The sequence below is a fragment of the Bactrocera tryoni genome, chromosome 3 (assembly GCF_016617805.1).
Source record: "Bactrocera tryoni isolate S06 chromosome 3, CSIRO_BtryS06_freeze2, whole genome shotgun sequence".
In the NCBI taxonomy this organism is placed as follows: domain Eukaryota; kingdom Metazoa; phylum Arthropoda; class Insecta; order Diptera; family Tephritidae; genus Bactrocera; species Bactrocera tryoni.
This window is the reverse complement of record NC_052501.1, coordinates 41940559-41964033: the sequence shown is the minus strand read 5'-3', so window position 1 is coordinate 41964033 and position 23475 is coordinate 41940559. Positions and strand designations below refer to the sequence as shown.

Here is a 23475-nt window from a genome sequence, read left to right as displayed (position 1 = left end):
TAACTTATCACTTCACATCAGTCATCGGATAAAAATTTTAAAATGTTTAAATTAGTTGTATTTAGTTGTGAAATCTTATGAAGTACAAAGTACTTTTCAAAAATGTTTATTTTCCCCAGCACTAAATGCTGCACAGCAACCCTACCCGACGCAGGTGTAAAACAGCTGATTTACAGCTGAGCTGGCACAACTTTTGGCACAAAAATTAGCGCTAGTCGCTACGGATTGGAATTTTTTCTGGCCTCGCACTTGAACTTGTCACACGCACGCAAACGTTGGCTAAACTTTTACATAACAATGAAAAGATGACAAAGTAGTTTCAATTAAAATTTTAAGCAAATTTACTTTCGGTGCTACCTAAATTTACTGTACTTTAACCATTGCGTGTGGCGCGTAATTATTGCAAAATTGTAGTGTAAGATGTTGAAAACGGTATGCGTGAATACGCGTTTAAAGTGTTGGTCTGAGTGTGAACAATTGCTCCTGGCACTACAGCCACAATGCCATTCACAAGTACGATATATAAGCCCTTTGTCTATTTATGATAGACGCGTTGCCAACAAGGAATTGTTACCGGATAAGGAGCAAAAGACAACAACGGAGCGTTTGGAAGCACTTTACAACAGTGTCCAGAATTATAAACCAATTAGTCGAAGTGGGGGTGGTAGTGGTGGTTTTTTCAGCACTCTATTTAAAGGTGACAAAAACAAAAATAGCGTTGAGCTAAATGTCGGTCCCGAAGTTCCACAAGGACTATATATTTTCGGCAGTGTTGGCGGCGGAAAAACTACTCTGATGGATATGTTTTTTGATGCTTGTACAGATGTATGTTCAAATTTTCTCAATTTCATTTGTATGTTGAGACGCGCTAATACACTTTTCGTTATTTTCCACAATAGATTCAACAAAAGCAGAGAGTCCATTTCAATTCATTCATGACGGACGTACACAAACGCATACACGCAACTAAACAGCAACGGGGTCCAAGTGATAGGGCATTTAACACTGAAAATCCAACACCATATGACCCAACACGTCCAGTAGCAGACCAAATATTATCTGAATCATGGCTTATTTGTTTCGATGAATTCCAAGTAACTGATATAGCAGACGCTATGATACTAAAACGCTTATTCACGCACCTTTTCAACGACGGTCTTGTAATGGTGGCGACAAGTAATCGTCATCCCCAAGAATTGTACAAAAATGGATTGCAACGTAGTAATTTTCTCCCCTTTATCGATATATTACAACTTCGTTGTAAAGTTAGCGAACTGAATAGTGGCATTGATTACCGCCGCATTGCACAATCGGGCGATACAAATTATTTCGTGTATGTACATATAAACAGTTTGGAGAATATTATACAAAATATAAATTCACTTCGGTTGAAGCTATTTACTTAATTTTTTAATACAATTTTGCATTACAGTAAGTCAAAGACAGATGCTAACGCCGAAATGGAACGTATGTTTAAAATTCTATGTACTCAGGAGAACGATATTGTGCGTCCGCGTACCATAACACATTTTGGACGAGATCTGACTTTCCAGAAAACTTGCGGTCGTGTTTTAGACAGTACTTTTGAAGAGCTTTGTGATCGTGTAAGTTCAAAAAAGCATAAAATATTTGAACTCTATTTCATATCATCATTTGTTTATTTTAGCCACTGGCGGGTAGTGATTATCTACAAATTGCACAACTTTTCCATACAGTGCTAATACGAGACGTGCCCAAAATGAATTTATTCATTAAATCTCAAATGCGACGATATATTACACTCATCGATACGCTTTACGATAATCGCGTAAGGGTGGTTATCTCTGCCGAAACACCACTTGACAGACTTTTTGACATCACAGACAAGCCCACCGGACTGGCGGACTCTGAGCGAACGTTGATGGATGACTTAAACATTAAACATGGTTCTGTGCGTAATTATTATTATTATTTGTCAACTAAATGTTTTTAATTAAATGTTTTTCCTTCGCACACATTTTAGAATGAAGCAGCGGCTAACTATTTCACTGGGGAAGAAGAAGCATTTGCTTTCGACCGAACAATTTCCCGATTATTTGAAATGCAAAAGAAGGAATATTGGGAACAATGGGCTAAGCACCGTTAAAATGTTTTGTTTTTAGTTCGCGAAACATGCAATTTGGTTAGTGTTCATTTGTACTTAATATAAATTTAATATAGAAAATCGAATGCATGTAAAAATATGTATACAAAATTTGTCGACCAGAAATTGTACGCAAGGCTTAAAATTATTCTTACAAAAAATAATTTATTAACTTAAATTAACTTTATGTGCATAAAGCTCCATATATATTATTATGCTTTTGAAAGGTGTTATACAAACATACATGAAATACTTTGAGTATTATCAAAGCTATTTTAGAGCTTAAAATTATTGTGCAAATTTTATTATTAGTAAAATGTTTAATAACTAGTTATAAACTAGACAGCGTATACTAATCATGGAAATCGTACCAATGTTGAATGTAATAAAAGCAATACGATAAGTAGTTTACAAACATCGAGCACAAAATATGTATATTTTTTATTTTAAAATGTGAATTGAAAGTTAAAAAATCGTCTATTATATCCACTTTACACGTTTCATCAATAAAAAGCTTCTACGACTAAAATATCAACATAGACATGGTGCAGCTTTACCACTCAACTTTTTAAACAATTTGTATCAAAATTAGTTCAAACATTTAAAAAAAAAACTGTTTACAGAATATCAGATTATTGTACATTGGGCTAACGTGATTACTGAACTGAGAATCATAGTTTTATTTATGATTACAACTGCATTATGGAGATCAACAATATTTTAATCGAATTTGTATTATTGCGCACTTTTCGTACCATACCGGAATTCTCACTCCTTTTAAAAATTCAAAAATTAATGCATATGTCAACAGCTAGATGGCGCCGCTGGTTACCTATAAATGGTTTATAGGAATTGAAAACTTTGTACAATTTTTTTTTTTTGTTTTAGCAAAACCTAATCAATTGCCTTTTAGTTTAATATTAAGACTTTTAAAAAAGTTGAAGTATCAATTACATTTAAATTTACGATGTTTTCGTGATTAGTACAAAATTATAATTATTTTATTGTAATCAGCAAAGACTTTTAATATTGACACGCAAATTGATACAATAATTTGTATTGTTAATAACCATTACAAATTCTATGCTCTGAGGCTCTTTATTACCCAATGTAGCATGCACAAATGACAGCTGACTTTTCACATATTCCAATAGGAATTGTTTATCATTTGTCATCACGAGCTACTGTTATCAATTCGTGTTTATACCCGAAAAAATTGAATATGAAAGTTAACAAAATTTTACCCTTCGGTATGTACAAAGTCTAAGTGTAAACTATTTCTAAAAATAAATAATTAACTAACAACTTTAGATAACTATCTTCTGGATTGTACAATTTCAAATCGCCAGTTGGAGCAAATCGCTGTAGAAATTTCCAAACGTGGCAGTGTAACTGGTCTTAATCAGGTAGTTTGGGCATTAAAAGCATTAACTTTAACGGACTCGACAACATTGGGAGGCGATGATACGGCAGCGAACGTGCGAAGTCTTTGCCAGCGTGCAGCATTTCCCATACCAGAGCATGTTTTATTAGAACTTGGAGTTGAACCGGCACTTTTGCCTCATATACACACTGCCGCAGTATGTGTATATCCAGCTCGTGTCGCGGATGCAGCAGCCAAATTGAAGCAATTAAATAAGTACAATGAAATACCAATAGCTTCCGTGGCAACAGGTTTTCCAGCTGGGCAGTATGGCTTGGACTCACGCTTAAACGAAATTCAATTTGCTATTGAGTCGGGAGCCACCGAAATTGACATCGTAATCAATCGTCAATTAGCACTTGTGGGTGATTGGAGAAGTGTTTACAGTGAAGTGTGCGAAATGCGAAAGGCTTGCGGCGAAAAAGCGCATCTGAAAACCATACTAGCTATCGGTGAACTAGGCAACATGGAGAATGTAAACACTACTGCTACCATATTACTCTAAGTAATTAATAATTTACTTTTATTTACACAGGTTTATAAGGCGTCCATGGCCTGTATGCTAGCTGGTGCTGATTTTATAAAAACATCTACCGGAAAGGAGACTGTTAATGCCACTCTACCAGCTGGTTTGGCTATGATATATGCTATACAGGAATTCGAACGGCGAAAAGGCATTCTAGTTGGACTAAAACCAGCTGGTGGTGTACGCACTGTACCTGATGCAATTGCATGGTTAACTCTCATAAAAGAAACCTTGGGTACACGTTGGTTGCAACCCAATCTTTTTCGCTTTGGTGCATCCGGTTTATTAGATAAAATAGTAGAAACTGTTAACGGGCATATCAACAATCCGCAAATTGGAAGTACTAAAAACGCCACCGCTGCCTCTTATTGAAAATAATGTACAATATGTTTCTGGGTGATTCCAACATTCCTATTAATAAACATTTTGATATTGAGCAATTTTATATTAAAATAAAATGACCAATTTTTTTCTGTAAGTTGGTAGTACTGTTGGTGACATCTATGATAAATTTCATTTCAAACAAGAAAACACGTTAACTTCGGCGGCATCGAAGCTAATATACCCTTCACAGGTGCATTTCTTTTCGTAACTATGTGTTCAGTTTATATGCTATAGTAATCCGATCTGAACATTTTTTTCGGATATTATATTATTACCTTTAGCAGTAATCCTTATCAAATTTCGTGAAGATACCACGTCAAATGCGAAAGTTTTCCATACAAGCCCTTGATTCCGATCGTTCGTTTTGTATTTCAGCTATATGCTACAGTTAACCGATCTGAACAATTTCTTCGGAGATTACATTGTTGCCTTAGAAAATAACCTGTGCCAACTTTTGTGATTCCGATCGTTCAGTTTGTATGTCAGCTATATGTTATAGTGATCCGATATCGGCAGTTCCGACAAATGAGCCGCTTCTTGAAGAGAAAATGACGTTTGTAAAATTTCAAAACGATATCTTAAAAAACTGAAGGACTAGTTCGTATATATACAGACAGACGGACAGACAGACAGACGGACAAGGCTAAATCGACTCAGCTTAATATACTGATTATTTATACATTTACTTTATAGGGTCTCCGACGCTTTCTTCCGGGTGTTCCAAACTTCGTGGCAAACTTAATATACCCTGTTCAGGGTATAAAAACATATTGTGTGCATACAGGTGTTTTATTATTTTGTAATAGATGAAATTTATTTTTAATTTGATTTATTCTTTTTTATATGAAGGAAAAATGACCAGAGCCTGACGAGCAAATATAATATACAAATATGTTTCAGGTACTTTCAAAATAGAGTGCCTCCCTTAAAGGTTTAACTCACACGTTGCCGATTTTACAGATTTTATTTGCTATAAGATTTCACAAACACTCTTAGGTAATATTTACAGCATATTTATATATGGATGCTTACATACATATGTACATAGAAAAAAATTTAACCAATAAATTATGACTAAATATTTACACTAGACATGTGTAACGGTGTGTTCTAGCTGCCCCGCTGCGGCTGCCATCAAATCATCTTCACCCCCATCTTCGCCCTGGTTAAGAAATTCTTCTTGTTGTCTTGCACCCGCACTGTGGGTGTGGTCTTCCTTGTGAGGCTGGTTATTCGGAATTTTAACTTGCATGTCAACGCCAAAGAAAGAGTCATCAAAATTAATACGGTTACGTTCATCATTGACCAAGTACACTGCTTTTGGCAACTGGCCGTTAACATCGGTTAGGGCTTCTTTTTCGAAAGTATTTAACCATTTTAGGTTCACTTGTTTAGTGCCCGCGTTAAATTTTTTAGGTAACTTTTTCGGTTTTGCGGCGTAATAATTAATTGGATCGGCCCCCTTACTGGGTGCAGGTGGTGGAACAATGTATTCCATTTGTTTACTTCTCATATCCAATTTGCCATGTTCATACTCGAATAGTGGCATGTAGAAGTTAAACGGCTGTACTGCAGGCGATTGGATTTGTTGATAGGGTGCCGACACGCTCGCAGGCGTAACGGCAGGCTTTGTTTCATGCTGCTGATATGACGATTTTGTTGTGGTATCATCTACGAGATACGCATTCGGTCGAAAGAGTTCACCGGCACGACGTAGCAATGACTCGAAATCTTCAAGTGTGATATAATGTGGTTGCATTAATTGCAAATCCTCCGCTGGATATTTGGGTGTAATTGTAGCCACACTTTTCCCTGCTTGCGATGACCTTGCTCGGTCAATATGTTTCGAAGGCGCTGCTGCGGCGATACTAACCACCGCTAACCATGAGAACTAAATGGAAATTTAAAAATACACTTGATGCACATATAATTCTAAGAAGATCACACTCACATAAAACGCACTTCTAGCCATTACCAACGCGTTTCTACCTTTTAAAGGAAATTAAGTATTATATCGGTCGTAATTTTTTTCTCGTTAACTAGTAATGCACGTTGACGTCAAAGCGTTAAATAAACCTCCAGTTGGTGTACAACGCCATTTATATCAAAGGAAAAGCTTCACAACAGAAAAGAAAGCAATTGGGGTAGTTAGCCACATGTGTGAATTTATGAATATGTGTGCCTAATGTTAGCCACAAGACCATAAACGGAAGCTCGGAAGTCGTCTACAGCGCGAGTAACTCAATTTCGTTTCAAACCCGTCCGCAAACAAACCGGGAAATCTAGTAAATAGCGCGTTCCTGTTGCCTCATGCCGAACTACCCACGTTAAAGTAGAGCTCCGCACCGTCGTTTGATTGCATAGCTTGGTTTAAATAGTTTTCAAAGTGTAATTTGAATCACATAACTATTGTGAGACAGAAAGTGTACAAACAACTTGCAAACATAGAAAAAAAAAACCAAAAACTATTCATTTTAAAAAGGTGGTACACCAAAAACTCCCAGGCAACATCAATTAATTTTGCAAGTAATCGTAATGATGTTAATGTAACACCAGCATAATTTGCCATCAAATACGACAAAAACAAGCAACGGAAAAGCTTGCGAAAACTGGACCTTATTGTTTGGAATCAAAGCTGCAATTGTTTAACTGACGCTAGTCGTTGCAGAAAAACAAGTCATACAACATTGTGTACATGCATATGTACACACTTAATTGGATATACATGGACATGCAATGCTATGACTAGACTAAAGCGTGTACATACATATGTATGATTGTTCACACACTCAAAAGCAAAAATAAGCTCTGCAACCGATTTAACAGTTATCATTTACAACAAAATGTGGTCAGTAATTTCAGTATAAAAATTGCTATTCAAAAAATTTCCTCACACCAGTTCGCATGAGTACGTTGACATGCTCACGAAGCTGTGTTTTTCTTTTGCCATAATAAACATCAGCTGTGTGACTCCATCTCACACCTGCAATCGACAACGCTGTAGCAATATTTTTGAACTTGTTCGCGTCTCTATGCAAGTTCAAAGTTATTTCAACCATCATTACAATCAAGGCGAGTTAGCCGCGCTGAAGCAGGAAATATTTAAATTAAAAAATAAAATAACTAATATCTATATTGATATGAGTATAGTTTACACGTTGCCGTTAACAAACAATTCTGATTACGAAAGAAGCGAATAAAATTGCTAATAACATCAGAAATAATTTATAAAAAGCTTTAGAAATTTTACCACCATAACTGAATTTCATCAAGCTGCGCAGTTTTTACTTACTATTCCAACATTTTCTACCGCATAACTAGTTTTCGATTTCATTAACGGAAAATTCAACAAACATTTTCAGATTTAATTTTACTTACATCAAATATATTTAGTAAAAATCCTTTATTTTACATAATGCACTATTAAACACGTACCAACTCTGGCATACCTTCTATTATGATTTTTAATGATTTCAAGTCCTTTGTCACGGTGTCGGTCAGCACCTCCATCGCTTTCTGCTGCATGGCTAAAAATGATTTCATTTCCTCCTCACTATCTTTATCTATAGCATATTCACTTCCACCGGTGAACGCATACTGATTACGCTGCATACGCATCTGTGATAATAATTCACTGAGACGTCCCTTTAGAATTAAAATTATAAAAATTAATATTGTAATATATAAAGAGACAATCTAAAAGCAAACAACATGCCTTGAATTGTGTTGGCGCTGAAACTAAGGCTTGCATATTCTCCAACTTAGTTCGTAGCGCTTCCTCCTCTGGCGTCAATGCCAATCCGATTTTGCGTGTACACTCTTGTTTCACAATAATCTGGAAATGAGATAAAAAAAAGAACATAAAATAAGTAAAAATAATAAAATAAAATACAAAATAAATATTACTTTTAATATGTTGTGGCTTAATTCTGCCAACTTTCGTTTGTGTTCCATTATCTTTGCTGTTGCCGCAACGTGACGTTGTCTCAACTCAGCTAAGTCCTTCTCCACTTTTTTTAAATACAGTGCATGTGTTTCAGTTTCACTCTCTTGACACTTTGTGCGCCACTTCAGATCATTGAAACCAATCATTGGTACAGGTATAAATTTCGTCGTATCGGGATTATCTAATTTCGCTTGTCGCCACATACGTGGATCAACTCCCTTTGGTGGATTCTCAAGATACTCCTTAAGTTGATCCTCATCGGGTAATACCAATGCCAGTACCTCGCTAATACCTAGATTTCCTAATTGTGCTTTGACGTTCGCCTGATTCAGATAATTCGAAACATCGGTGGCAAGTATACGCTTAATATCGTTGGGCGACATTTGTGAACGTTCTTCAACATATATCACTATTTGACACTTTTTCTCTTCGTGCTCTTTACTAGATTCAATACTTATAGCAAGATTTGGTTTATTGCCAAATACACCATTTAAAGAGGAGACTATTTGCTGCTGTTGAGCCCTATAAAAATATGAATATAAAAACATACATTGATAATTCACGATGCATTTGCAGCTTATAGATTTTCTTACTTAACATCAGCCAGCGGTTTGTTAAAATTCAATGCGACTAATCCCATTTTATTATCTTTTCCAGGCAGTCGACTATAACCCATTGCTTTTAAACGACAGAGATAGTTTTGTGAAGTAATTTCCACGGGTACGGCATTTTGAGAATAAAAGGATTTCCCAGTTCCCCACATTGCTTGTAAATAATTCCATTTTGCTATAATTGTGTCACGCTCATCACCGTAAATGGATACATTAAAAATGGACTGAGCGAAAGCTTCATCTGGCGATAGTTGGGGAACTTGCTGCTGCGGCTGTCCTAACATGAAATTAGTGGCCCCACTAAAACCTCCAAATCCAGGTGTAACAGTTGTAGCAGCGGGTTTTCCGAATGCTAGAAAAAAATGTTACAAAGTCAATTTCAAATTAACTGTAATAGTGTAATATATTTTATATAATTTTACTTGAACCAAACGCACTACCACCAGTACCGAAACCTCCAAAAGCATTAGTTTGTGTACCAAATCCTCCAAAAGCTGGCGCTGTTGAAGTTGTCGATGTTGCACCGAATCCTCCGAAACCGGGAGCACTAGTGGCAGCAGTAGTTCCGAAGCCACCAAAAGAAGGTGCTGTAGATGTGGCGGCGCCAAAACCGCCAAAGCCGGTCGCATTGGTAGAAGTTGCTGTACCGCCGAAAAGCGATGGCGTAGATGAAGTAGCCGCAGTTCCAAACCCTACACTTCATATTTTTAATTTTTAATCTGTTTATTAAATTAGTGAAAATTACCGGTGGCACCAAAAGCTGATGTTCCAAAAGTTGGGGCGGCTGTTGATGTCGCAGTGCTGCCGAAAGCTGGCGCTGCTGTCGCAGAACCAGTACCAAATGTAGAAAATAAACCAGCTGTTAAGAAATAGTTGAGATTAGTAAAAGGCAAGGCATGTACAGATCAAGCTATGATTACGAAATAGAATAGAAATAGACTTCAGCTGTTATCATCAAGCTTCTTATCAGTTGAAATTACAGAGCCAGCATTTACAGCACATTTAGTACATTATTAAGCTTTGAACGAATTGTATACGACCAAGTTCATGATAATGTTCGCTGTTGTTTTACTAGTACTGCTATTGCTGGCTATTTACGTGGGTTTTATACTACACACTAAGAGGTATTATTAGTTGATTTTGCTCATAAGGTATAAGTAAAGAAGTTATTTATTTTAAGGATCGCATTAAAAGATGTGCGCATTAACAGCTTGGACGACGCGAAACGATTGCTGCAGCCCACATTAAAGAGTCAGACACTAAAGCATCTGCGAAAGGCTGCTTAACCTCAATAATAGAATTTTTATATATAATTTCACATTATTATGTTTAATACTTGGAAAACTTACGTTTAGCCGGCGTGCTTGTAGCACCCAACGAAGTGTTTCCGCTGAAGAACGACATTTCGTCACAATTTTTTAATTTTTATGTGTTTATATTTGAAATAAAAAAATCAATGCAGTATATATCAGGAATTACGAAATTATTTACGAAAATTTAGTTATAGCAAATATTCCATGCTTAATTGTTTATTTTTGTGCAAAAAAATGTTGGCGGTAGAGAAACGATAGACAAAATTTGACAACTGTCATTAATTTCGCCACAAATAACATTCAATTCCAATATCTTTTAATGGCATTGCCAACGTTGCCCTTTAATTTCTGTGGTCGTGTGGAAAACGATAACATTTTTCTCTTTGTTGAATTGGGTGGCAAAATTTCCTGAGAGTATTAAATGAAAAGCATGAAAATAATAAATTAAGTTAAAGATTTGCTGTTAATTGAGAATTTCAAGCAACGAGCTAGGCTAGTTAGCTAGCCCTAGTTGGCAATATTTCGATAAAATAACCAAAATGCAAAAGAAGCTAAGAACGAATAATTACGAATTAATGATATAATTTGTTATGTACAAATACATATCTGTATTAGTATTAGTTTTATTTGAATAAATTTCGGATTCTTATGCAAATAACATTAATTTTTATTTGTATATATTTCTATAAAATAAAAATGTGGCAACTCTATTTATAATTGACACTTGAAAGCCATCAAAATAATTTTTATAATTAAAGCGAATTCATTCTTGTTTTTGATTCGGGGTCTTAAATTTTTTTATTTATTCCACAGACGTTGTCCAGAAAGTTAATTTAAGAGTGTTTTATCTAAGTTTAATATTTTCAAAACTTAAAATATAGAGGACAACTAACAATGTCTTTCGATACAATACCAAAGGATTTACGAGGGCTGCGCGCTTGCTTAGTGTGTTCACTTGTTAAAGTAAGTTTTTGCAAGATAATTTAGTCTAGGGTATTACTTTAAATTCTATTAATTATATAAATTTATAGAGTTTCGACCAATTCGAATGTGATGGATGTGATAATTGTGACGAATTTCTTCGCATGAAGAACAACAAAGACAATGTATATGATCACACGAGCAACAACTTCGACGGCATTATTGCATTGATGAGTCCAGAAGATTCTTGGGTAGCGAAATGGCAACGAATCGGTATGTTCATATTTCAACACATTACCTAAGCAGATTTGTTTTTTGATTTTTAAATTAATAAATTGTGTAATTTACTGAATACAAATATGTTAATACATTAATTTGCAGGTCGTTTCACCCGCGGTGTTTATGCCATATCTGTATCGGGTAATCTTCCTCAAGCAACTCTGCGCGAAATGAAAAGCCGTGGCATACCCTACAGATCAAGAGATACAAGCCAACGTTAACTCCTAATTTATTCTACAATAAATTATCGACTTTTTATATTTATTAGCATTTTAATAAACAAAGTTTGGTGCAGAATCCAGCATAAAAACATATATTTGTGCAATTTATAATTTAGCTTAATAATATTAAAACCAGAAAAATAAGTTTATTTGATCCTATTCTATATTATTACATCGTTAACATCATTTTAAGTAATCGGTTTTAACTGGAAAATCATTCACAAGAACATGTTTAACCTGACAACTGACAAGATTAATTTATGCGTGGTCAAAGTTATGAAAAAACTAATCCTCCAAGTCATTAATACGTAATCCTTCGCCTCCAGCTGTAGTAGATTGCACTCCAAAACCCGCGGACTCTAATTCTTCTTTCAACTTCCAATAAACTTCATTACTCTCATAATTTTCAGGCAATAGCACAACAGCGAAACCACCCGCTCCTGCACCCGTTATCTTACTAAAGAAACCACGTTTAAAAGCGATGGCGAATATTTGCTCCAATTTTGGATGTGTCACACCGATAGCTTTAAGCAGATCATTGTTTATTTGGAATAAACGTTCAAGTTTTTCAAACTTTACACTATCATCCTTAGCATTACCAAAGCTTTCATACAATGGTATGGCATCTGCTACTATCTCTTCACAAGCGTCCCATATGGAATCGATTACCTTCGGAAATGTTTCCCACAGGTGCCGTACCTTAGCCACTATATCTGCGGTACTGCGATTAACGCGACTATCTACCAACATGATATTGAGTGGTCGCTGAATGTTAAGTGACTGAAAGCCTTGGCCCTTAACAAATCTTAGCATTCCGCCGTAGGTGACTACAGTATTATCAACACCAGATGGCGTGCCATGCATAATGCGCTCTGATTCAAAAGCCCACTGAGAGATGAGTGCTCGATTTTCCAATTTAAGGTATGATTTTTCATCGAAGTGTCCGGTAATAAGAAGAAATGCCGCTGCTAATGTGGCGCCGAATGATGCAGAACTGCCCAAACCAGATCCTATATTTAATTCGGTATCAATATGAATTTTGAACCCGGATTTTAACGTAAGTTCACTCGGGGCGGCCAGAACTGCTCCAGCCAGTAGATAGTATATAGCTAAAAATGTTTTCTGTGATTGCTGGTATTTTGGGGAATTAATGGTGCTGCCATCGAATTGCTTTGCAATAACAGCGCGTACATCCTCAAGTAGTTTTGCGGTACAATCAAGTTTATTCTCTGGGTATTTTTCGCGAATATCTTTAATGAAGTCATTAAATTGCTTTAATTGAATTTCAAAGGTGCAATTCAGCGTTTCCAAATTAAAAATAGCGACATCACTTTCGGGTTGAGGATAGAACAGTAATTTCGTTGAAAGTCCGACAGCGGCAGCTATAGCTGGTTTTTTATAGACGACTGCATGCTCACCGTGGAGAATTACTTTACCCGGCGCAATAATTTGAAACTTGTTCATGATTCGCCGGCTATTGTTTGAATCGATTTTTAATTTATGTACGCTGTTTACTTGCTCCGTCAATATAGAAAAGTCTAAATAGAAATTGAAAACGATCAGCTATCTTGTTTACGCACACGAATGCATAAGGAGTTGAACTCGCCACGTCTCGAACAAATTGAAATTGTGTTGAGTAATATTTTGTAGTCGTATTTATGCAAATGAGGTCGCTTGACTTTTGGTTTGTAGATCGGTTATCAATGCATTTCGGCTTTAAACGAACTACAGTTGCTGTCTTTTGCAGATTTTACTTTTATTTTTAAGAGTTTTAGTTGAAATTACACAACTCTCGAATTATGTGCGCATGCGCTGTCTTTTACTTTTAATTGGTATATATAGATATTTGGATGTAGTTGTTTAATATACTTTCACTTTCTGCGCAGCACAAATGAGTATAGAGGATTTCCGGTTTTTAGCTTTTTTCAATATTCGCTTTTCTTTTTCCAAAAATCTGAATTCAATAAAATTGCTTGCTTTTCACTGATATTTCTGGCGGAGTAGTTATTATAATATAATTTATTCAAAAGACAAATACAGCGCTAAAAGAATACTACATTCCTATTAACACTCCAAAGTCTATTGCACTTTTTCCCACTCTTCGGGTGTGTATGACTTTTGAGAGAATGCGTGTATTTCCTTAAGTTCCTCTGCTAGAGCACTATTCACTAAGCGATGTTTCTGTAGCAATGTCTTACCACGGAATGCCTCCGAAACAATAGTCACACTGAATTTACCACCACAGCCGTCCGATTCGTCGATCGCATTTACGTATAACGCTCCCAATTTATCCGCTAGTTTGTCTTCCAAATACTTTGACGTATATTTGCTCATTTTAATTTCTGTTCAAGCTACAAATTGGCTTCAACTTCTCGCAACTGTTATGAGTTGGATTCGGTAGTTACCTGAAAGACTAACCAAACGAGTGTATTTTATTATTTCTCATATTATTATGTTATTAAATAACAAGTTGGAGTGAACAATTACAATTGTACGGTATACAAACATGCCGTACGTCGGTATGTAAATATGGCATACATATGTACATGTATATATAAGTAATAATTAATGCAGCGGTTCCATGTGTAGAATATAAATTAGCTACACTTTTTGCTGTGGTACATATTAATGCAAGAATTTGTTCTGGTATATACGTACCAACGTTTACATTTGTCTACCATGAACAAACGAAACTAATATTTCAGGTTATTTGAGTTTTTATCACATTTACCTTCTGTTTATCGCGCGCCGTGGATAGGAACTTTTTTTGCCGACGAATTGTCAGACAGCTGTGCATCGAGACTCGAAACCGGTTAGTTTTATTGAAAATTTGAATATTAAATCATCAATCAAAAAATGGACAAAAGTTTCTTGGACGATTATGTTTTAACTTTAAAAATGTTATTTTGATTAAGATTACGTGTATAATATAGATATATTTGCTTTTGAAGAAAACTTGAAATCGCCAAACATTGAATTGTTTCAATAGTAGACATATTTTTAAACAACACCCTGTGTTATCAGCTGATTCGCAGATGTATTCATTTAACACAACAGAGCGCTATTAAATTAAGTTTATATAAATATAAATTTTTAGTTGGATTAATAATATGTCGCAACTTCGACGAGAAGTAAGTGAATATATTTTAGAAAACGATGCTAAAAGTAACAAAATTTTACGCTGTCAATAGGCGTTAAGAGCGTTTAAGAAATTACATCGCACAAGGCAATTCGTGTTCCAAGGCGACGAGCTTACATTAAAAGCCGGGCGTAAAGAAATAAATGAGCAGTTTCGGAAAAACCAAAGTGAAAAAAATGAAGACGAAATAAAAAAGGTATAAAAACGCAATTTTATTTTATCACTAAGTGTACATTTCTATACCTTAGATGATACAACTGGCCCATGACGTTGACAATGAACTGCGCACAAGCGTTATACAAGCCGTTCAGGAGGAAGAAGGAGTATATAGTAAGATTGCACATTAAGTATAAAAAAAAGTGCTAATAATCGTACATTTTTAGAATTACGTATTACGGAAGAAACGACACGATTGGACAACGTTGTTTTTAATCCAGATGCTATAATTGAGAAGCCAACATCCCGAAATCGTAAAGGAAATTCTATGGGAGGCTGTTGTGGAGGACAAAACGCTACAAAAAACTAAATCAATAAATCCCAAGTACTGAAATCTTGTCATTTTTAAAATCGATGTGAAAACAATAACACAATTTATAATAATAATAAACAACTTTATTATTTCCTATGTCTGCTTTTACTTTTGTGTGCCTTGCTCTTTGATTTCTTCTTTTTAACTATTTTATATTTTCGTGTTTGCCGTTTTCTGTCATCAGATGTGTCACTAGAAATATCGCTGCTACTTCCAGTAGTCGTACTAGATGATTCACTACTTGAGCTTTCGCTGTCGGAACTTGAGGATGTGCTATCTTTTTTTCTCCGCTCTGATTTTCCTTTTGGTTTCTGAGTTCCATTTTCATTCTTTTCATTTTGTCGCTTTCTGTCTAACTGCTTTCCGCTACTTCTGTGATCTGGATACTCTCGCAGCTTGGATTTTTCGTTATGATGTCTATAGTTATTTGATTCATTATATCTATCGCGTCGTTCTCTAACAGGAGAATATTTTTTATATCGTCCCCCACTATGGCTACGTGATCGCCTGTAACGATCGCGCGACGATCCTTGTTCACGTTCTACATTTTCATTATACCGACTTCTTCTTCGATGTGAACAATTGTCTCGCTCATATCTGTGGCTATTTTCTCGTCTTTCATCCTTTTCCCGTTGCTCACGATGGCGCTCTTCTCGAGCCAATCTTCGCTCTATTGAATTCTTTCTTTTTGAACGGTCCCGATCAACGTCTTTTCGATCACGATCATCTATTCTATGTATTTTGTTGGGTTCCCGTAAATTGTCGAATTCACCTCTTTTTAATGTACCCTCCACTCCGCGGCCCTTTCCACGCCATTTCACTTTTGCAACAGATTGTGAAAAGTCAACATGAATTCGACGGTCATCAATTAGAACATTGTCCATTTTAAAATAAGCTGCTTCACACGATTTCTGATCTTCGAACTCAACAAATGCGTATTGAAGTGAGTCGCCTGTTTTTTTATCTCGAATTACTTCACAATTTTTTACTTTACCAAAACGGCTGAAAATAATTTCTAAATCGTCGTCAGTAGTGACTGGATTTAATTTGCAAACGAAAAGCACATTCTCAGGTGGTGCCATTTCTGCATCGGGTAAATCTCCAACTATCTCAAGGATAGTTGCTCGCGCTTTTGCTTCTCGCTCCGCAAGCATCTCTTGCAACTCTTCGACAGTTTTTCCATCTGTATCGTCAATGTCTTCATCCGCAGCGATACGACCATTCTGCAAACGTTGAGGTGTGGGAGATGGAGAACGACTTGGTAATAAAAAGTTACTTGGATCGGGGAAAGGATCTTCTAATATAACTGTATGAGTTATGCGAATGTCTTGGTAAGGTCGAAAGTTATCATCGACAATGGCCTCATTTATTTTTCGAAGTGTTTCATGTCCTGAAATAGGATAAATATTGTATGTAAGTAAGGTAAATTGTTCATTCATTCATTTTATTTGCTCCTATCTTTATGTTAACAAGAAGTTATTTTATCTGCTACTTTAAACATTTTTACTATCTATTTCTTACCTTCTACCACTTCGCCAATAACACAATGAATTCCATCTAATGAAGATAAATTTGGCGCCAAAGTGAAAAAGAATTGCGATCCGATTAAATTTTTCCCTGCAGAAACAAGTGACAAGAGACCGGCTGAAGAGTGATAAATCTTTGGTATAGTTTCAGCTTCGAAAAACCTTTTATCTGATCCGTCCACTTCACCCCATATAGAATTGCCGCCATTGCCTACACCAGTAGGATCGCCGGTCTGTGCAATAAACCCACGTTCAATTGTGTGGAAAAGATTATAATTGTAGTACTTAAATTTACACAGCTTAATGAAGTTAAGACACGAAATGGGGCGCTCATCTACAAATAGATCAACAGTTATATCGCCTACTGTGGTTTCAATTACAACAGACATTTTTCACTAATTTTACGTTTTTGAGCAATCAACAATAAAATAAATTTAATATCTACGTTGATAATTTGTAAGATAGTGTGAGAAACGAAACACAAGGTGTACGAAATTTTTAAAATTTATTTATAATTTTTTGTAATTTATATTTAATTTTATTCTTGTTTATAATTAAACCATGATATATGCAGTCTAAAAATACTGCAAATACGAATATATAACGTCCAATTTTAATTTTTTGAGTATGGCTTGAGGTGACAATAAAACCATAATGAAAGAGTGTACTTTAAAAACAGGGCAATCAATAAACCAAATTTTTCATAATGAAAACAACATACATAGCTGTCATAATAACAATACATTTAAATTTCATTTGTTTATTAGAAAAATAAAAATAAGACATATAGAAGCTTCTAAATGGAAAAGGATAATACATCTGAAAATTCACCTACACATTCGGAAAAAATAAAAGTTCAAGATGATTTAGTGAATCAACTTGAAAACGATGATAATTCAATTAATGGTGAGACCTGCAATCTGTCCGTACATCCTGATGGTACTGACCATGTTGAAGAGGACTTAGCGCTTATACGTGGCGATGCTATTGGTACCACATTGTATAGTGAACGTTTTGTGCTTTCCACGTTGCTGAAGCTGACTAAATTGGAGAAGGAGCTTTCTGAAAATGAGACTTTTGAAAATGACCTATGTACAATTTGGGATATGACAATTGAAGAGGATGTTGTGCAACTGCTTCTGGAGCATAACGTACTGGAACTCTTTGCCGATTGTATAATTGCGACAAATGATAAGCGTTTAGTTGAAATATTGGTGGGAATATTAGGAAACATGTGCAATTTCAAGGAATCTCGTGATGCACTCGTTAAGGATACTTCGCTGGTTCAAACACTTCTAGATTTAACTAATTGTTCCGATTCCCCGACACTTCTTCAACTCACCCGACTATTTTCAGTTGTGCTAATACATGCAGATCGTGGAACGGCATTGCAGTGGTATCAACATATATCCTTTTGCCCCGATTTCATTAAAAATATTATATTTATATTAAGTAATTCAATAAACGAACAACTTCTTCGCCAAACAATCGAAACTCTAAATGCGATATTAGCAAAATTTGCACTTATTGAACCTAATCAAAAAGTATCTGAAAATAATACAGAGATATTGCCAACATTTGAGCAGTTATTTGTCAATGAGTCTTTAATAAAAGCCACAACGGAAGCATTCCTAGCTTTACTACCGAGAAAAGATAACCCGGAGTTACAAGAAAATCATGATGATGATAACGATGATGTTGAAAGCACGATTGTGCTTACACAGAGTACGCACAATTTAATGCAGATTTTCCTCAACATACACTGTATATTAACGCAGTATGATAACCTGTCACAAAATAGTTATTTTCCACATATTGAGTCACTGATGGATTGCTTAGGTTGTATTCTTGAACCTCTATGCAATCCTAAGTATATTGAACACTTGTCCAATCAGGAGCAAGATCTTTTGGAAAGCATCAATGACATCTTAGAGGTTTGTTTAACGCACTTACATTTAATATCCGTAAAATACCTAATATACAAAAATGTTTAGTCCCTAGGAGACCCTTTCGATGAAAGATGCCTGCTATATGCAATCAGTATTTGGAATTTGTTAAGATTGGAAAATGAGCGACTTGCCCGAAAGACACCGCCAGGAAATGATTTTGAAGATAATGTATTTAAAGAGGATGAATTTAATTTTGAAACCAGTTACCTAACAATACTCGATATGATAGTTCGTGTGATTAATGCTGCTACTGATCTACAGTTGGAAAATGCTTTGAAAGAAAATCTTGATGACAATATGAGGAATTTGCAAAATACCCTTAGCATTGGTGAAGACGATCAACCATCAAAGCGATGCTATTTAAAAATACAAAATGTACTAGAAAATTTACAGCATTAATAATTATAACATTATTCTATCCAGAATTTATTAAGCCGGTGCTATGTCCTATGTATTTAATGAACAACATAAGTTACCTAATCACAAAGATTTGAGAGTATCATCATAAAGTTACTGTTTTCTACATAATTAGTTTCTGACTATTTCTGTCCTGATTTGTCTAGTTGCCCGCGTACGGACTCCATCCAAGATAGCTTGCCAAGTTTAACTTCGCCACTACTATTTACAGTCAAATTACTTAATGCATTTGTAGATTTTGAGTTTCGAAAAAGTGTATCATTGTTAATCACACAATCCCTTAAATGCGAAAGTGAACCATCCAGCACTACGGCACGAGATGTGACCTCAATGTTGGACTGTTCTTCAATGCAATCGGAAATGTTAATTATAGCTTGTTCAATTCCGTTTGCCTTAACAACGTTTTCTCCAGCCAGTTCGGAGAGCTGCAGATTTAATTTTCCACCGTTGGTTCTCACCTTAAGATTACCGTGAACTCCAGCTTGTAAAGCAATAACTAAATATTAGAATGCGCTTCTATAAGTAAATAGCATAACTTACTCATATTAAGTTCACCACTTTTTTGTACTTCCACTTCAGTTCTTTTGTGAACATTTTTTAAATGTAGAGAACCGGTATTGGTTACAAATTTTGACTCTTCTACATAGCAGGAGTTTGTAGAGATGCTACCAGCATCTGTCTTACAGCTTAGCTGATCACCTTGCAACTTCTCTAGTGAAATATTCTAAAACAAAATAATGTATATATAAATTATTATTAATTTTTTGTTATTCGGTTCACCTACACCTAACTCCTTTGTCTCCACCGTAGTAACTTTGCCCAATAGCATACCTTTGCAAGATATATTTCCACCAGCACTGTCTAGAGTTATATTATCCGCGCGTAACTCTTTGGTTTCTATATTTTTTTGCGCTCGAATAGTAATTTCTGAACTGAAGATGTTCCGTACTGTAACGCTATCAAGAGCCTCAATGTGCAAATCCGCACGAATTGGTATTTCCAGATTGCAATGGAAATCGAGGGCGTTAGCAGTTTTATTAATTGCAATATTTACGAGTCTTTCATCTTCACTCACATCAACGAGCATGTTAACAGGACAATTACGAGCGTGTCCACCATGCAGTTCAGCGATTAGCACATTTGCATCCGGGTACTCATGTACGTCGGCAGCCTTAACTTGTAAATAAATGTCAGAGCGTATAATAATTCGCGCAAATGGATAAATGTAGCGCATAGTTTCCTGATGCACTTGTTTACTGGGTGGATTTCCTGCCAACATATTATTCATCTTATTTGGTTTTATATATTTTTTACCATACAATCGGACTTTAGGGAATCGCAATAGCGGCGACAGCCGATGAATCAACAGCATTTCCTATTCAATGGGCTAAGAAATCTATTTAAATAGTTAAAATTACTAACTTCTCATCAGCTGCTATTCAATAAAAGAAAACGTTTGTTTATCGAATAAAGCGAAAAAGAAAGTGGAAACTAGAATTTGGTTATCAAAACAAAACGATAACTTTGACAAGTGGATGCTAATCCAATAAAATTCTCATGAACCACTGTTTTTTGTTTGTATTTGCCTTAAATTAACTATTTGCTACATTTTTAAATGAGAAAATAATATTGTTTAAGTCCATAACAATTCATTCGAAAGATATAGAACTTGTGTTTTAAATTTCCATATTTTTCGAATAAAATGCGAATGGCGTAAGAACCATTCAAGTTTTACCAATTTTTGGACAAATTTAAAAATTAAATGTTTATTTCCTTCAATAATCCCGCCTACAAACACTTCTACTGCAGATATTATTTGTTTTACTACTGAAAGTATTCTTGAAAATTATATACTTAGAGGAATTAATAAAAAAAAGTATTCATTATGTAGAAAATCTCATTTTTTATTGTATATCAATCTCCATAAATCCATCAGCATTTGTTAAATGTTGATTTTCTCTCTTCGTACCCTCTTCTACTGCGTAACTTGGTCCAATTAAGCAATTTTTCAGTACGCAGCCTCGTTTAATTACAGCTCTGCTTCCAACGATGCTATTCTCAATATTACAACTACATAATAAAAAATAATAAATATGTGTTAATATACATATATAAAAGTATATGGCATTCGTTTCTTGAATTGGCATCTCACCCTTCCTCAATAATAGCGCTTGTCATTATAATAGATTTGTTTATAATATTTTTTGGATTAATTGTGCAATTAGCACCAAAAACGCTGAAATTAAGTGATGTTTTCTCTGATAATTTTGCACTATCTCCGACCGCGACTTCCTTCATTTGAGTTGAGTTTATGACGGCACTTGATGAAATAAGTAAGTGTTCCTGTTCGTTGAACAATTGTTGCCAAATATTGGAAATCTAAAAATAAATCAGAGTTTGTGGAAGTTAACAGATAAATGTGATTTTCATATTAAATTGTTTTGTTGTGCTAGTTGCAAAAACCATCTTAACATCAGATATAAATGCATATGCTCTCGAAAGAACAGTCTAATTAATATTCGAATTATCCATTATTATTTACCTTTTGATTAATTGCGAAAAAGCTTAGAGTAGTATTCACACGCACACCAATACTCTCTTTGGGTGCCACAACAGCATAGCAGCGAATTAAATCTCCATTGTATGGTTCCTTGATTCGAGAATCGTTAAAGAGGGTAGCTTTCTGTATACGTTGTTCTAGATGTGTGTTCGAAGCGTACTAAACGAAATAAAAATGCTTTTGCAATTAAAATATGCGGTTTGTAATTAAAATAGCATACTTACATGAAATATATCATTTTCTGGTTTTATCGTCACTCCCACTTCTGATTGCATATCTGGTGCGGCAGCTGAACTCCCTGTTTTTTTAGACATTTGCTTTTTAATAATATACGGTAAGAATTCCCCTTTAAGTGTTGAAAAGTTTTCTTTCTACATATATTTGAATTTAAATTTAATTTGTTTATAATAATTATATATTACCATTATGGATCTTACCTTAAGAAGAAAATCAATTGTCCATTTTTTCATTACATAGATATGAGAATCTACCAACCTAGAGAATACCGTCATTTTTCCATTCTTACGCAACAAATGAGCATTAACACTCATTACTTCTTCAAAATCGCTTGCTGAAGCAAGAAATAGTAATCGATTAGAATCGGGATGAATTCCGATTAGATCACGTTCAGGCTTATGTTTTGTTTTCGGTCCGGGCAAAGTAACATCTGACTCAAATCCGCTTTTGAATAACAAGGCTGTTAAGGCAGCATCGTGTTGACGAAATTTGTTTATTAGTGGATACAAACTTACGTTCGATACAATATCACAGGATAACACCAAAAAGTCAGATTTAATTCTGCAATAAAGTTAATATTTTATATGCGCAAGATGTCTGACGCTGTAATCAATTATTACCCATATTTTACTTACTTATCATGTATTATTCGCAAGCTATCGGCCGTGCCAAAATCGCTATCACTATCAATAGCCACAAAGTCAATTTTAATCTTTAGTGGAGTTCGTTCTAGTGCTTGTTGTATCTCCGAACGCTCATTTTCCAAAACCACAACAATTACATCTTTTTTAAAGAAAGAGTAATAATTATAATAGTTAAATAAAAGACAACATTCCCATATATTTTACCTTGAAAGTTATGCTGTTGGAGCATGTTTAATGGGTACCATAATAATGGATACGGACCGATCGGCAACAGGCATTTCGGCGAATCAGTCAATACTTCCGGCAAACGTGTACCTCGGCCAGCCCCTAGAACCACAGCTTGAAATTCTTGAGTTACCATTGCAATTTAATTCTTTTTCTTTCACTGAATTAATAACTCGATTTAATGACCGCTTTTAGAAATCCACGCAGTATGCCAAATAACCAAAATATCAAACTGTCAAAAGCATCTGTTATCAGTTGACATTTCCAATGTTGTTAGGGTGGTTTGACATTTTTGGAATATTTTAAGCATATATTATTGAAGGTAAAAAAATATTTCTCATTCAACAAGTTATTTTTATTATCCGACCCACTCTTAATAGGACAGTAAGTTGTATTTAATTAGGAAACAATTTGAAAATTAATTTTGCAAACGATTTGATAACCCCCCTTTTAATTCTTGTCAATTTTTTAGTTTTTACCTGGAAGCAGTATGGATAACTGCC

General features: G+C 35.1%; 12 protein-coding genes across 13 annotated transcripts; 5 read left to right on the top strand and 7 right to left on the bottom strand.

Moving 5' to 3' along the window:
- Positions 1-199: 199 nt before the first annotated feature.
- On the top strand, positions 200-2551 carry LOC120772206 (putative ATPase N2B). The gene is made up of 5 exons (XM_040100672.1): positions 200-825; positions 900-1333; positions 1433-1604; positions 1667-1930; positions 2003-2551. The coding sequence occupies exons 1-5, from the start codon at positions 421-423 to the stop codon at positions 2123-2125; spliced, it is 1398 nt and encodes a 465-aa protein (XP_039956606.1). The 5' UTR covers positions 200-420; the 3' UTR covers positions 2126-2551.
- A 731-nt stretch (positions 2552-3282) lies between these two features.
- LOC120771088 (deoxyribose-phosphate aldolase) lies at positions 3283-4529 on the top strand. The gene is made up of 3 exons (XM_040098914.1): positions 3283-3372; positions 3434-4020; positions 4081-4529. Exons 1-3 carry the CDS (start codon positions 3345-3347, stop codon positions 4441-4443), a joined length of 978 nt encoding a protein of 325 aa, XP_039954848.1. The 5' UTR covers positions 3283-3344; the 3' UTR covers positions 4444-4529.
- An 879-nt stretch (positions 4530-5408) lies between these two features.
- LOC120771846 lies at positions 5409-6820 on the bottom strand. Its single transcript, XM_040100089.1, has 2 exons — positions 6407-6820; positions 5409-6346 (listed from the first exon to the last, which is right to left on the bottom strand). The coding sequence occupies exons 1-2, from the start codon at positions 6425-6427 to the stop codon at positions 5543-5545; spliced, it is 825 nt and encodes a 274-aa protein (XP_039956023.1). The 5' UTR covers positions 6428-6820; the 3' UTR covers positions 5409-5542.
- A 998-nt stretch (positions 6821-7818) lies between these two features.
- Positions 7819-10579, bottom strand: LOC120772111 (probable nucleoporin Nup54). The gene is made up of 7 exons (XM_040100521.1): positions 10362-10579; positions 9758-9871; positions 9435-9704; positions 8995-9364; positions 8362-8923; positions 8171-8290; positions 7819-8100 (listed from the first exon to the last, which is right to left on the bottom strand). The coding sequence occupies exons 1-7, from the start codon at positions 10414-10416 to the stop codon at positions 7879-7881; spliced, it is 1713 nt and encodes a 570-aa protein (XP_039956455.1). The 5' UTR covers positions 10417-10579; the 3' UTR covers positions 7819-7878.
- A 502-nt stretch (positions 10580-11081) lies between these two features.
- LOC120770376 (transcription elongation factor SPT4) lies at positions 11082-11839 on the top strand. Its single transcript, XM_040097793.1, has 3 exons — positions 11082-11288; positions 11357-11519; positions 11628-11839. The coding sequence occupies exons 1-3, from the start codon at positions 11220-11222 to the stop codon at positions 11744-11746; spliced, it is 351 nt and encodes a 116-aa protein (XP_039953727.1). The 5' UTR covers positions 11082-11219; the 3' UTR covers positions 11747-11839.
- Positions 11840-11854: 15 nt separating this feature from the next.
- Positions 11855-13640, bottom strand: LOC120770374 (mevalonate kinase). The gene has a single exon (XM_040097791.1). The coding sequence runs from the start codon at positions 13208-13210 to the stop codon at positions 12032-12034; it is 1179 nt and encodes a 392-aa protein (XP_039953725.1). The 5' UTR covers positions 13211-13640; the 3' UTR covers positions 11855-12031.
- A 107-nt stretch (positions 13641-13747) lies between these two features.
- LOC120770377 (protein BOLA2) lies at positions 13748-14572 on the bottom strand. 2 transcript variants are annotated; one of them, XM_040097795.1, is made up of 2 exons: positions 14478-14572; positions 13748-14159 (listed from the first exon to the last, which is right to left on the bottom strand). In XM_040097795.1, exon 2 carries the CDS (start codon positions 14078-14080, stop codon positions 13826-13828), a length of 255 nt encoding a protein of 84 aa, XP_039953729.1. In that variant the 5' UTR covers positions 14081-14159; positions 14478-14572; the 3' UTR covers positions 13748-13825. The 2 variants fall into 2 exon arrangements, with proteins under 2 accessions (XP_039953729.1, XP_039953728.1); XM_040097794.1 differs by having other exon boundaries at positions 14405-14497.
- A 190-nt stretch (positions 14573-14762) lies between these two features.
- On the top strand, positions 14763-15510 carry LOC120770375 (complex III assembly factor LYRM7). The gene is made up of 4 exons (XM_040097792.1): positions 14763-14877; positions 14938-15081; positions 15134-15215; positions 15269-15510. The coding sequence occupies exons 1-4, from the start codon at positions 14857-14859 to the stop codon at positions 15409-15411; spliced, it is 390 nt and encodes a 129-aa protein (XP_039953726.1). The 5' UTR covers positions 14763-14856; the 3' UTR covers positions 15412-15510.
- Positions 15476-17349, bottom strand: LOC120770373 (peptidyl-prolyl cis-trans isomerase sig-7). The gene is made up of 2 exons (XM_040097790.1): positions 16936-17349; positions 15476-16804 (listed from the first exon to the last, which is right to left on the bottom strand). Exons 1-2 carry the CDS (start codon positions 17327-17329, stop codon positions 15501-15503), a joined length of 1698 nt encoding a protein of 565 aa, XP_039953724.1. The 5' UTR covers positions 17330-17349; the 3' UTR covers positions 15476-15500.
- A 305-nt stretch (positions 17350-17654) lies between these two features.
- Positions 17655-19318, top strand: LOC120771790 (protein saal1). The gene is made up of 2 exons (XM_040099987.1): positions 17655-18874; positions 18935-19318. The coding sequence occupies exons 1-2, from the start codon at positions 17741-17743 to the stop codon at positions 19286-19288; spliced, it is 1488 nt and encodes a 495-aa protein (XP_039955921.1). The 5' UTR covers positions 17655-17740; the 3' UTR covers positions 19289-19318.
- On the bottom strand, positions 19292-20780 carry LOC120771791 (protein FAM185A). Its single transcript, XM_040099988.1, has 3 exons — positions 20091-20780; positions 19847-20030; positions 19292-19787 (listed from the first exon to the last, which is right to left on the bottom strand). Exons 1-3 carry the CDS (start codon positions 20676-20678, stop codon positions 19429-19431), a joined length of 1131 nt encoding a protein of 376 aa, XP_039955922.1. The 5' UTR covers positions 20679-20780; the 3' UTR covers positions 19292-19428.
- Positions 20781-21185: 405 nt separating this feature from the next.
- Positions 21186-23196, bottom strand: LOC120771895 (translation initiation factor eIF-2B subunit gamma). Its single transcript, XM_040100166.1, has 7 exons — positions 22952-23196; positions 22739-22886; positions 22304-22664; positions 22091-22237; positions 21849-22025; positions 21459-21685; positions 21186-21376 (listed from the first exon to the last, which is right to left on the bottom strand). The coding sequence occupies exons 1-7, from the start codon at positions 23106-23108 to the stop codon at positions 21211-21213; spliced, it is 1383 nt and encodes a 460-aa protein (XP_039956100.1). The 5' UTR covers positions 23109-23196; the 3' UTR covers positions 21186-21210.
- Positions 23197-23475: the final 279 nt, after the last annotated feature.

Excerpts from the sequence above, each read along its gene's own strand:
- LOC120772206 (XM_040100672.1), top strand. The coding sequence starts at position 421 with ATGTTGAAAACGGTATGCGTGAATACGCGTTTAAAGTGTTGGTCTGAG. Across the intron at positions 1,334-1,432 it reads GGCGATACAAATTATTTCGT|TAAGTCAAAGACAGATGCTA; the intron begins GTATGTACATAT and ends TTTGCATTACAG. Across the intron at positions 1,931-2,002 it reads TAAACATTAAACATGGTTCT|AATGAAGCAGCGGCTAACTA; the intron begins GTGCGTAATTAT and ends CACACATTTTAG.
- LOC120771088 (XM_040098914.1), top strand. The coding sequence starts at position 3,345 with ATGAAAGTTAACAAAATTTTACCCTTCG. Across the intron at positions 3,373-3,433 it reads TAACAAAATTTTACCCTTCG|ATAACTATCTTCTGGATTGT; the intron begins GTATGTACAAAG and ends TAACAACTTTAG. Across the intron at positions 4,021-4,080 it reads AACTAGGCAACATGGAGAAT|GTTTATAAGGCGTCCATGGC; the intron begins GTAAACACTACT and ends TTATTTACACAG.
- LOC120771846 (XM_040100089.1), bottom strand. The coding sequence starts at position 6,427 with ATGGCTAGAAGTGCGTTTTAT. Across the intron at positions 6,347-6,406 it reads TGGCTAGAAGTGCGTTTTAT|TTCTCATGGTTAGCGGTGGT; the intron begins GTGAGTGTGATC and ends ATTTCCATTTAG.
- LOC120772111 (XM_040100521.1), bottom strand. The coding sequence starts at position 10,416 with ATGTCGTTCTTCAGCGGAAACACTTCGTTGGGTGCTACAAGCACGCCG. Across the intron at positions 9,705-9,757 it reads ATCAGCTTTTGGTGCCACCG|GGTTTGGAACTGCGGCTACT; the intron begins GTAATTTTCACT and ends TATGAAGTGTAG. Across the intron at positions 8,101-8,170 it reads CAGCGCCAACACAATTCAAG|GGACGTCTCAGTGAATTATT; the intron begins GCATGTTGTTTG and ends TTAATTCTAAAG.
- LOC120770376 (XM_040097793.1), top strand. The coding sequence starts at position 11,220 with ATGTCTTTCGATACAATACCAAAGGATTTACGAGGGCTGCGCGCTTGC. Across the intron at positions 11,289-11,356 it reads TAGTGTGTTCACTTGTTAAA|AGTTTCGACCAATTCGAATG; the intron begins GTAAGTTTTTGC and ends ATAAATTTATAG. Across the intron at positions 11,520-11,627 it reads AGCGAAATGGCAACGAATCG|GTCGTTTCACCCGCGGTGTT; the intron begins GTATGTTCATAT and ends ATTAATTTGCAG.
- LOC120770374 (XM_040097791.1), bottom strand. The coding sequence starts at position 13,210 with ATGAACAAGTTTCAAATTATTGCGCCGGGTAAAGTAATTCTCCACGGT.
- LOC120770377 (XM_040097795.1), bottom strand. The coding sequence starts at position 14,080 with ATGAGCAAATATACGTCAAAGTATTTGGAAGACAAACTAGCGGATAAA.
- LOC120770375 (XM_040097792.1), top strand. The coding sequence starts at position 14,857 with ATGTCGCAACTTCGACGAGAA. Across the intron at positions 15,082-15,133 it reads ATGAAGACGAAATAAAAAAG|ATGATACAACTGGCCCATGA; the intron begins GTATAAAAACGC and ends TCTATACCTTAG. Across the intron at positions 15,216-15,268 it reads GGAGGAAGAAGGAGTATATA|AATTACGTATTACGGAAGAA; the intron begins GTAAGATTGCAC and ends GTACATTTTTAG.
- LOC120770373 (XM_040097790.1), bottom strand. The coding sequence starts at position 17,329 with ATGTCTGTTGTAATTGAAACCACAGTAGGCGATATAACTGTTGATCTA. Across the intron at positions 16,805-16,935 it reads TATTGGCGAAGTGGTAGAAG|GACATGAAACACTTCGAAAA; the intron begins GTAAGAAATAGA and ends ATCCTATTTCAG.
- LOC120771790 (XM_040099987.1), top strand. The coding sequence starts at position 17,741 with ATGGAAAAGGATAATACATCTGAAAATTCACCTACACATTCGGAAAAA. Across the intron at positions 18,875-18,934 it reads GCATCAATGACATCTTAGAG|TCCCTAGGAGACCCTTTCGA; the intron begins GTTTGTTTAACG and ends AAAAATGTTTAG.
- LOC120771791 (XM_040099988.1), bottom strand. The coding sequence starts at position 20,678 with ATGCTGTTGATTCATCGGCTGTCGCCGCTATTGCGATTCCCTAAAGTC. Across the intron at positions 20,031-20,090 it reads TGGAGACAAAGGAGTTAGGT|AATATTTCACTAGAGAAGTT; the intron begins GTAGGTGAACCG and ends ATTTTGTTTTAG. Across the intron at positions 19,788-19,846 it reads AAGTGGTGAACTTAATATGA|CTGGAGTTCACGGTAATCTT; the intron begins GTAAGTTATGCT and ends TTGCTTTACAAG.
- LOC120771895 (XM_040100166.1), bottom strand. The coding sequence starts at position 23,108 with ATGGTAACTCAAGAATTTCAAGCTGTGGTTCTAGGGGCTGGCCGAGGT. Across the intron at positions 22,887-22,951 it reads CCAACAGCATAACTTTCAAG|ATGTAATTGTTGTGGTTTTG; the intron begins GTAAAATATATG and ends TCTTTAAAAAAG. Across the intron at positions 22,026-22,090 it reads CAGAAAATGATATATTTCAT|TACGCTTCGAACACACATCT; the intron begins GTAAGTATGCTA and ends TATTTCGTTTAG.